This window comes from Pundamilia nyererei, unplaced genomic scaffold, assembly GCF_000239375.1.
Source record: "Pundamilia nyererei isolate P.nyererei 1_Seehausen unplaced genomic scaffold, PunNye1.0 scaffold00023, whole genome shotgun sequence".
Taxonomy (NCBI): Eukaryota; Metazoa; Chordata; class Actinopteri; order Cichliformes; family Cichlidae; genus Pundamilia; species Pundamilia nyererei.
The window spans coordinates 1,093,644-1,105,251 of NW_005187424.1; the positions used below are offsets into that span (position 1 = coordinate 1,093,644).

The 11,608-nt window shown below is 39.7% G+C and overlaps 1 protein-coding gene across 1 annotated transcript; it reads right to left on the reverse strand.

Moving 5' to 3' along the window:
• Nucleotides 1-1,489: 1,489 nt before the first annotated feature.
• Nucleotides 1,490-6,479, reverse strand: creb3l3a (cAMP responsive element binding protein 3-like 3a). The gene is made up of 10 exons (XM_005727275.1): nucleotides 6,459-6,479; nucleotides 6,057-6,161; nucleotides 5,700-5,943; nucleotides 4,918-5,048; nucleotides 3,934-4,044; nucleotides 3,730-3,836; nucleotides 3,177-3,245; nucleotides 2,890-2,974; nucleotides 2,445-2,538; nucleotides 1,490-1,806 (listed from the first exon to the last, which is right to left on the reverse strand). Exons 1-10 carry the CDS (start codon nucleotides 6,477-6,479, stop codon nucleotides 1,490-1,492), a joined length of 1,284 nt encoding a protein of 427 aa, XP_005727332.1.
• Between the last annotated feature and the right edge of the window lie 5,129 nt (nucleotides 6,480-11,608).

An 11,608-nucleotide genomic window follows, 5' to 3' on the forward strand; every position in this document is an offset into this window, starting at 1 on the left:
CTAGGCCAGATACTGTGCCATCTGACCATGTTTGAAGGCAAAGTGTTTATTGCTGCTCTGAAAAGCCACACTTAAAGTCAGGCTGAAAAAGACAGCTGCCATAGCAACAGGAAAGATCCTATAATCATTCAAATATGCGATTAAAAGTGTGCAATTTCACACAATCTTTGGTAAAAAAAACCAAAAAACCCAAAAAAACATTGAGGTTTTCACAACCAGTTGACAAATTTTAGTTTAAGCTTAGTTTAGAATGGATTTCAAAACCGTTTTGATGGATTGCCACAAAGTTGCCATTCCCCACATGCTGAATCCAGTCTGCAGACACACACACAGAAAGCTATGCCTTCATCTTTCATGTAATATGTTCAGTGTCAGGTGAACAAGCTGGAGTAATTCCAGATAGTTGTCAGCTGACTGAAGATTTAGTCAGGTGATGACATTCTCTCAAGAGCTTCAAGTAATCTCATGAATGTTGTAAATTAATCTCAAAAGAGGGATTTCTGTTATCAAATGTCCGTGTGTGTGTGTGTATTAATGGAAATCAAATTTTTTTCTTTTACGAATCCATTCAGATGGTGACCAGAGTGTTGGATGGAGAGGATCATTTAATCCCAGAATTCAATCTCCGGCCGCTCCTTCAAATAAAGTCTAGCCGACCTCAGAAAATGTCATCTTGAACAGGTCAGACCTAAATGCTAGGTGAAATGGCAGCAAGCTTAAGAACACCTTTCAATTTTTGTTAGGTTGACAATGACAAAACAGAAGGTGGGCGAGTGCCACAGACACCAACTGGAACCTGGCTTCAACAAGTAAATAAGTCAAGATGTCAAGTCTGACTAATGAGATAACAGGTCATCTGCCTCACCTTTGTCCCAGTTTTCCGTCTCCCTCTGTGTGAACCATGTCACTACTGACATCCACCCCACAGCGCTCTTTTTTCAGCCAGATGTGTCAACAGAGATGTTGTACCACATGTTTTCACTTTTTAATAATTAAAGCTTGGAAATACAGAAAAATGAGTACACAGTATATTCAAACCACTGATTTTGTTGTGTTATTTTAATATTTTTCTTTACTTTACGATGTTTAATCCGTGAATAAATCCAAACTACTGCAATCAACTCTTCGGAGAAAACATGCTTTGAAAATTCTTTAACATTTCAAAAATCATTCATTATGATCAAAACTATACACGCAATCACGGCTCTATTCACCACATTTTTTGACATTCTCAAACAGCAATTTACACTGGCATTTCATCAAAGTCAAGGCATACACAGAAAAAGAAATTTCAGTAGGGATTCAAATCCAAACACTGATATAAAACAGTATCACAAGTAGAAAAAAAAGCATACAGGCTACATAAGTATTAAAGACAAAATGGGAATGATTAAAACCCAATTTCCCTTTGTGTAAACAACAGCCCCTGATAATCCCCTGCTCTACCATTAGGAGTAGGATAATTTGAAAATTTTGCTTCCCTTCTTTCTTACATACCATCAGCGTGTGGCTGTAACCTGGCAGAGCGATGGGGATTCAAGGTCACCGTAGCGATGTGACCAGTAATTGGATCTACATGGAAATGACCAATTTTGTCTTCCTGGCTGTTGTTGAGAGACATGGACTCCAAAGTGGATTGTTCTTGGTCTACTGCCATCTTCTCCATCAGTGCGGTCAAATCTTCCAATCCCGGGTCTTCTGGGTAATGCCGGTGAAGAGGCTCTGATTCATCCTCTCTGAAGATTGGGGATTCAGTGACATGGAGTACGCGGGAAGCCTGAAGGTTCTGCAGGGACCGTGACTGGACTGTAGGAGAATAAGACGTAGAATAAAACAAGTATTATAGTCAGGTCTTATTGTGTTGTTCTAGGCATGCACTAAGGCAGGCAAGTGTACATTTTCACGTCTGCGTGCTCTCATAAGTTTGTGACGATTCAAAATTCAAACCTAAACACGTTAAAGACTCCTGTAACAGAGCCCCGAGCAGTCGGGGAAGGCACAAGATGATTGCTTTTTTTCAGTTCCGTCAAACCACTTAGGTTAAGAAATTATACCTCACTGCTTTGCAAACACTAATCTCGTCTCCTATTAAACTGAAAGAAATACATCATAGTCGGTATCTGCAAACACATTCAACATTAAACTGACATTCAATACTAAACTAATAATTAATGGTAAGCAATCAGATCAAGCGCCGCTTCACAGAGCAGAGCTTAATAACTGCAGTGACAATAAATGGCCTTGGTCCTCTCTGCCTTCCGACTAACTTTAAGTAGATGGCAAATCCTCAGAACAGTAGAGGCGACTGTGGAGCTCAGCAGGTGAGAACCGTTCCAGCAGCGTGTGAGAATGTAGTTCTAGCAAACTCCGCAGCTGTGACATATAGCTGCTGGATTAGTTGGCAGGCAGCCACACAAAGCTGTTTGGTGCTGAAGGTTACTCACTTCTGACTGGAGTGAAGTCTCCTTGGCTGACTTTGGAGTCAGATAAGGGCTTGAGGCTTGGGAACAGTATTAGGGAGAAGGACAGCACGAGCACCTGAGAATATGATAAAAAAGGAGTGTTAGATAAAGTAGGGGGGGGGGGGGGGTTCTACATCTTTTTTTTTGAAGGCATTTAGTTATATTTATAGATTAAAAGTTACACTTTAAAAGTGCCTCTAGTGTTGAGCTTTATTCCAGTGTCGTGATTAGATGCAGTAGCTTCTCTTTAAGCCACTGTATCTCTCCCTTGCTGTATTACCCAGTGTGCACCAGTCTAAATTGGCTTTTCTTAATGGCTCATCCAGCAGCAGTAATTTTTGGTGTTTGGGCATTAGGAAACTGAATTCTTTCATGAAGAGCCACGTGTGTCAGTGACAATTTATCTTATCACAGAGGACGTCTGTACCAGTACACATGTCCCAGTCTGGGCTGGCTTATTAGTTGTATTCATGACCAGGGCCTGCAGCCTGCGCAGCTGTTCCATTAGTGACCTGTAGGGAGGAATGGGGAAAAGAAAATACAAAGAGAAGACGTGATAAGAGGATTAAAAAAGGTTTGAGGAGAACAGGAAAGCAGGGGAAAATGCCAAAGGTAGTTATTTTGCTAAGATGAAATGTCATAACAAACATTAACCTGAGATCACAGAATGATTAATTAAAAACAGAGATCGATTTTTTGTCTCCGATCACTCACATGTTGCATTTCTCCAGCTGGGAAACTTTTCTCTGTAGCTCTTGGTTATGTGTACTGCAAGCAACCATCCTAAAGGGGGATACACGAGGGGAAGAAAGGAAAAAAAAAACAAGTTGAAAGAATATAATTTTTTCTCTCTTTAAGGTTTTCATCTCCAGTGAAAGCTTGCTATCAAAAATCGGTTTAAGGCTCCGTCTGTTATTCATGAATTGATCTGAAGGAGTACGGGGAATGTTGAATGCTCCGATTTACAAATGGGCTCTATAATGCGTTACTCCAAAATATTTTGCAGTGCACACTCTTAAAAGGTTTTCTGCTCAGAAGCTGACATTAAAAACCCAAAAGTGTGGATTTTTTTCCCATTAAGTTTCTTTCTCTGAAATACATTAACCTGTAACAAGAGTACAAGGCTGCCCGGAGGGTACAATGGCAAAATAATCAAAACTTATTTATGCTTTGAAAAATGATTATCAGTTTCTAAGACTGTTATTATCGGTAAGAATTGCAGTTAAAATGCTAAAACATTCCAACCCACTCTAAATTTGAATATTACCTGCTTTCCAGCCCATCGATGTACTCCTTTTTCTTCTTTCTGCTCTCCTGGGCCGACTGCTTGTTGCGAATTTTTCGGCGTATTTTCTTAAGAATCCTTTCTTCATACTGACAAAGGAAAGAACATTACTGTTTTGAGCCTCTGTATGATAAATTCTAGGTGCTGGAAACTGTTCTCATTGTTTGGGTATTGATAGCCGTTTACCTTTGTGAGAGGCAGCTGGGTGGGCAGAGTGACTCCCTCCTTTGCTAAAAGCTTCTTCTCATCTTCATTGAGAACCAGCTCTTGAATGGACTTTTGGGATGGCTGTGGGGTCTGGTGGGAAAATACAAATTCTAATTTTTAAAACACCACCACTAATAAATTTTCTCTCTGGCCACCTCTTTCACTGTGCGCTCAATGAACCTCACAGGAAACAGTTAAATTGGTGCAGACTATCAAGGCAACTTCATCAGTCTCATTTCATGGCTTCGGAAAAGTAATTATGGTGTGAAAACCCAAGTTGCATTCTGCTACTCTCTCCTTCATCTTACTAAACTAGGCTGAGAAGATTGATCAATACCTGGAGTGAACTGAAATCCACTTAAGTTTCAGAAGCTCTAACGCATTATTCTGGTCATGGTGATCTTTACTTAATAATCTAATTTATTTTTGTGTGAGTGTGTGAAATGAGAATATCTGATATGTTGACCTAATAAACTTTCTCTTCACAAAATGCTATTTAGTAATGCCACATAATATAAAATTCTTCACACATTAAGAAGGTATTTTATCTCCAAAATTTTGTATGAATGAATGAAAGTTATGGGAAGGTTTAAAAAAAATCATCTTCGGTAGAATACTAATAAAAATCTTTTGTGTCTTCCTTCTCTCCGGCTCAGAAAACAACCATCAGTTGCTGCACATTCAGCAAAGCGTCCCACAAACAAGAGTAAAAATAGAAATTTCATTTGCAATTCCAAAGGCCTTACCCCTTGCTGAATTCATGAGATCAGGGACTGTAGTAATCCACTTGTTTGTTTTCCTTTTTTTTACCAAAGTACACATGCACACTCACACACAAAAGGTAAACAACAGGTCTCTTAAGTCAAGAAAGCAATGAAAGATCCACAAACATGCATTAGACACGCTCTCCCCCAACCCTCAACCATCCCCTCCTTCTCTATCAGGGAGCAACAGGATACTTACTGGCTCAGACGTGCCCGACAATAGCAGATCTTTGACAGTTAGGGGGAAGCTAGAGGAAAGCTGTGATGTATCCACATCAGAAGGATGTGTAATCCTCGCCTTGCCCATTGGAAAGCCAAGCTTCCAGCCACCTGCACACACAGGAGCAACGATAGCGCACATGCAAATAAAGACCAAGGAGACGTGCTCGTCTCGCTGGATTCTGACCAGCAATTCTGGAGCCCGATTGTGTAAATACTGATAACTCTGCAAGGCGCTGAGCATGTTGACTTTCTTTTGTCTGCATCGATAATGTCTGTGTCTTAGCATTTGACTGTTTCTGTATACAGTCACAAATAATCTATGATATCCTACTCTATTCTTTAAACTGGGATTCATATTCAGGAACAAAAACTTTCAAACACTGAGTGCCATTAACATTCCTTTCCCACAAGGGCTGGATTTAGTATAATGTCATTAGAATGAAATGCTAATATTATCAGAGCTTGGTTATCTAAAAATGTGCAAAATGTAGATAACCGATGGCAATTTTTCAAGCAAATGAGAATATTTTCTCCTTTCATCTCTGCTATAATAAAGCTAATTGCTTAGTATTAGGGATATCATAAGAATTTGTCATTTGAAGATATAACTTGGGACTTAATTTCCACAGTTTGATTAAACACACCAGAGAACATAATGTTTCGTTTAATCAATAATCATGAAAAGATATTAGGAATTAGAACCCAGTATGTAATGTGTCCCAATGTGAATGTTTTACTTTTTGGATATGTGCGACTTACTGAAGTCAGCGGGGACATTGGCTTCCAGGGCCGCCTTGGTTAGTGGTCTTGTACCAAAGAAATGGGAGTCCCCGGGTGGGCTTTCAGGGCGCTGAGGACTGTCCATCTGGTCTGATGGAGGGTCCTCACTGATCCCACTGTCACTGGGAGATGGTGACCAGAGCGGAGAGGCTGACACAGAATCACCGCCACGCAGGAGCGCATTGAGAAATTCATCGTTTGGCTGTTCGGGTGGCTGCAACATCTGCTGGGTGAAAACATCAAGTTGAACGATTATTCTCTATGTGTGAGGTAACAACATACAGAGAACACCGACAAGGAAGTGGGAGAAAGAAGTCATATAACAGTCTCACACACATTTGGGTCCTGGATTGGCCAAGTGTGTTGTTCTGGTTCTTCGTGACGGAGAATACCATTATTTTGATCAAATAGCCAGTCAAGCAGCTCAAGGCCATCACAACCCTGAAGAGAGGTCATGACGTTAAATAGCAACATATAAGAGAAAACAACACAGCAGTAAAGATTTCAGATACTATGAACATCTGTTTCACTGCCAACAATTCACCAACCCACACAAGTCAGTGTGATTTTTTTTAAAACATTAACATTTTTAAATCGTTGGTTTAAGAATATACACTAAATACAGGTTTTCAGTTTTCTCTCAAGCGTGAACTTTGCTCTCCAGCTCTTGAAGGCTTCCTCTGCAGCTTTGTCTTAAATCTGTAAACTATGATATAATGGAAATACTAAAATGTTTACCTGATCCGGGTAATGCTCCATAATTTTCCTGCTTGAGTGGCACACCAAAGAAGCTGTCAAAACAACTGCAACCCAAACAAAATATCTATTTTACTCTGAGGTCTCCGTTTCTGAAGAGTCTGCTCTTAATCTCTCAGCTCTTCTGGGGTCCAAAGTGTAAACTCCAACTCAACACACCCAGCTGACTAGATTGCTTTGTCCTTACTGGCTCTTAGAGCATATATTAGTAATCTTATTGGTAGTTAAGAGTACACAGCTACCTAGATAGAAGACCGGGACAGAAGAAATGAAGTCACCAGTTAGATGTGAACATCAGAAAGGGCAAAGTCTCCTGTTTTCTTTTCTCTTATTTTTTTTGATAGTTTGTTGACATAGGGATAGTTGTGACCTTTAGCACATATTCAAAACACAATGATCAAACAAAAGCTCGATTCTTTGTCAAATTCAGCCAAAAACTCTGGTTTTGAGGAACTTTATGTTAATTTATCTGATCATTTCACAGATGTGCATCCTACACTTGTGTCTCAAATCATGTGATTAATCAAGAAAAGTTACAGTTTTATTAACTGACAGAATAAAAAAAACATGTTCTTTGTATTTGTGGTTTAAGGCATTTCTGGGAAAATTTAATTTGAAAGTTGAACAAAACATTTATATACTTTAAATCAGTAGCACTTTCTATTACAACTCGGTAAAAAAGGGGTAATAGTAGGGTGACAAGGTTAATAATGTGGTAATCTCTACGTTATTACTATGCAATTACCAAAGAAATAACTATGTAATATATAAGTAATATCACAGTAGCAACAGTGGTTAAAGTTGAGTAATATTACCCTGAAATTTATATACTAGGATAATAAAAGCCTAAAAACTTTGTTTAACAATGTGGAAATACAACTCGGTAATAAAGTGGTAATAGTTCAATTTGTTTCAATTCAATTTTATTTATATAGTGCCAATAACAGTTGTCTCAAGGCACTTTATATTGTACAATAGATCCTACAATAATAGATACAGAAAAAACCCCAGCAATCATATGACCCCTTATGAGCAAGCACTTTGGCGACAGTTTTAAGCCTAATCTTAAAAGCAGAGATATTGTCTGTCTCCTAAATCCAAACGGGAAGCTGAAAACTGAATGCTCTCCCTCCCATTCTACTAGGAACAACAAGTAAGCCTGCAGTTAGAGAGCAAAGTGCTCTAATAGGGTGATATGGTACTACAAGGTCATTAAGATAAGATGGGGCCTGATTATTTAAGACCTGAGGAGCAGGATTTTGAATTCAATTCTGGATTTAACAGGGAAGAAACAAGGTTATTAATATGCTATTAAATAGAAACAGACAGTTTTGCATTTTGCAGCTCTGTTTCGAGCTTATGACACAGAAACTACCACAGTTACTGAAATTACCACATTATTACCCTATTATTTCCCCCTTGTTATCCAACTATTAGCTATTTATTACCAAGCTGTAATAGAAAGTTCTACCTTTAAATCTTCTAAATAAAATTTTCTGTGGCCACAGATGTGTCCCAGCACACACACTCCTTGTTCTGAGTTATGTATTTCTTTTATTACTTCACACTGTACAATGTAATGTTTCGGGCGTCGCCCGGTGTAGCTTTAGCAGCATCGCCTGCTGTTCACCATACTGCTCCTCTTTGGTCACAGCACCGTACTGCATAAATAAGAGAGACAGAATTACAAAATATGCACCAGCTGTGCCATCTGGACGTTCCTAGCACTGCCACCTGAACTCTTCACTCTTCACATCCTTCTGCAGCTGAGCTACAGCCACACCCCATACAGTTTCTGTAAAATTATTTCTGTACACCTCTGCACATACAGCACTCTATGTTTTTTATGTACTGGCATCTACCAAACCAGAATTAGTCGGTGCAGCTATCAATGTTCAAAGTCACAAGGTTGTACTTTGACACAGAGCTTGCACTTGAAGTTGCATTTGTTTGCAGGTAATAGATGTCGCATTTTTAGTGGATTTTCATATAGTTGGATACGGTTAGACTTTCAGGTTTGGAATTGATAGCATCCTCTCCTTTTTTTCCCCACTAATTACCACAATAGCTGAATGACTGGTACACTTGTTAGAGCTGAGCGCTTGCAGACATTTCCCTCTGATATGTCTGACTGTGGCTCCGAAGGTTGTTTGATCTCTGGCTGCTCAAGTATGAGTCACTTGCCTGACACTAAATCCTGAGTTTCTCCCAATGCATCCATCAGAGTGTGAATGTGTGCTTGAATGTTATATATGTTATATATATTTGTATATAAAAGTGTTTGTATGAATGTGTGAATGAGATATGTTGTATAAAGTGCTTTGAGTGCTCAAATTGAGTAGAGAAGAGTTATCTAAGAACCAGCCCATTTAACATCCAATATGCGTCTTGGGTTCTCAAACAAACAATAGAGTCCCAAGTATTTTAAGCCCCCAGTGGGGCTATCCTGTCGAAGGACAACCTCCAACAGGCCAATCTCAGTAGTCATTGTAAACTGAGAAGTTCAATTGTCTTTTTTCTTTACCCATGCACTCACAACGACCATGATCTGCATGATTGAGAACATAAATAAGCATATTTTAGATTGTTTCGCTTACCAGTTTCAAATTTGGAAGATTTCTACCATTCAGAGTTTACTTTTCAATTCAGTTTTATTTATACAGTTTATACCGTTATTTATACAGTGCCAAATCACAAAAACAGTCTCCTCAAGGTGCTTTATATTGTAAGGTAGACCCTACAATAATAGTCAAAGGAGCTTGCAAAGAAAAGCGTCTGGACTTCTTTAAGTTGCTTGAAGACGTTTCACCTCTCATCCGAGAAGCTTCTTCAGTTCTAAGGTCAAATGGTGGAGAGTCCCAGATATAAACCTAGTGGGAGTGACCCCCCACAGAGGGACAAAAGGACCCCCTGATGATCCTCTAATCGCCTGGGCCAAGGTGTGAAACTGGGTGTGGGACCCAATCAGCCAGAGTTTCGGGTGAGCTCATTGTGAAACCTGGCCCCACCTTATCATGCGAATTCCTGAGGTCAGATGGCCCAGGATGTGAGTGGGCGTTAAGGCGTCTGGGAAGGGATCTCAGAACTGGATTATAGATGGCAGAGATTTGGTGTCGTAAACCCCTGCCTCTGTTCAAAGATGGTCGCTCACAGTGGACGTAGATGGCTTCTTTCTTCAAAGATGGTCGTTCACAGTGGACATCGATGGCTTCTTTCTTCTACCAGCACAACAAAGCTCTTTATACAATGTGCCTCATTTACCCACACTCACACTTTTTTATACATCAAAGTGCTTTATATTAAAACATCCACACATATTCTGATCAATGCACTGGAGAGCGTCTTAGTGTTCAGTATCTTGCCCAGGGATACTCTGGCATGTAGACTGGAGCAGCTGGGGATCGAACTATCAACCTTCCAATTATCATACTTTATAACCTTCCAATAACTCCATGGCTGCTCTGCCTGTGCAACCACTCTTATTATGTATGAGTTCTGGACCTTTAGGTGCTAAACTCAGCCCAGAAAGTAAGAAAGTTTATTTGGCTGATTATTTCTCTGTTGTAGCAATGCTTCTTGGAAATCTTAAACCACTGGGAAGCTTGTGAGTTCCCAATAAATGACACCACATTTGTAAGGAAAATGCATTTGTGGGCTGAGTGCACAGTTGAGGATGCGGGTTGTGCCCGTTGACCTGGGCCTATCCCAAAAAGCATGCTCAACAAACTCTGAAATTAAAAATAAACTCTGAGTTGATTAACTCTGAAATCCACAACTCTGAGGCTTCACAGTTGCAAACAGCTGGTCAGAATTCAATCAACTCTGAGCATGTTCACCCTGAAGTACGTGCATGAGTATAGAGACCAAGGCTCCATTAGTGGAGCTCCAGCAGCATGTGTAACCATAGCAGTGTGTAAATAAAGAGCAGACTCTCCATTTAAATCCAGTGGACCCAGGAACATGAACAGTCAGTGTGGAGCATGATGTTCATCTTAAAAATGTGAGGACAGAAAAGAGTCCTTTGAATCAGATTGGGCCACTCTCTCATATCATTTGCCCAGCTTCAATATTCATCAGTCAAAGCTGGGACAGTCATTTTACATTTGATTTCTAAATGTAATTATTTCGCTCTAACCTGACAAAAATGTAGGAAATAGAAAGTGGAGATACAAATTCTGGAGAAACAGATCCGACATTTTACTGACAGACCTGTGGCACTAGTTACTATTACAACAGACAGCAGGCAGATCCATTGTCAAGTTAGTTTTTATCAAATAAATACTTTCTTCCCAAAAGCCCTTAACCACCCTGTGGTGTGAATGAGACACGACAGGTCCAAGGATCATAGTTTTGAGCCATTTTATTGACTTGCATCACATCACAACACACCAACTCCTGAATCCCCGTGTTTTTATCTCGGCGGGAGTGATTAAGGATGCCGTGCAGGTGCATCCTCCCTGCGCTGCAGACCACGCCCCACCACACACCCTGAACTCACACATGCACTGACAACACAGTTTCACCCCCCAATCCAAGGACTTCCCTCAACAGATATTTGTATATTTTATATTTTTTGAATTGAGACTATTCATGTGTGTATATTGCCGCAGAACTGTGCATCCCCACTCCCCTCCCCTCCCATTTTCTTTTCCCACATGTCTGCACTGAGTAGGAGATGCTCTGACAGTAAAAGTAGATCTATTCTATTCTATTCTATTCTATTCTATTCTATTCTATAGTTTATAACTATTTTCAGCTATTTAAATTTTCGTTTCCAGTAATTATTCAGTAAGAATATTGTGCTGATTGGATTCAACAACCTCACGTTTTTAGAAAGACTTCATTATTCTGAAGTTACTGGATAAAAATGATTCCTGAGATTTACAGAAAAACTCCCCAATTTAATCATTTATAATCTGATCTAATGTCTACCAGCACTAACGGATGATGTCACTCTTAAAACCATAGCAGAAATGTTTTACTGAGTGACTGTCATGTAACTGTTACTAACATCTAACTGGGAATTCAGTGCTTATAAAAATATAAATTTCTGCAAATGAATCCACTCTGTTATGAGATTTCCCAGCTACTTTATGAATGAACTGTGGTGTAACACTGCTGGTTCCGGTGCA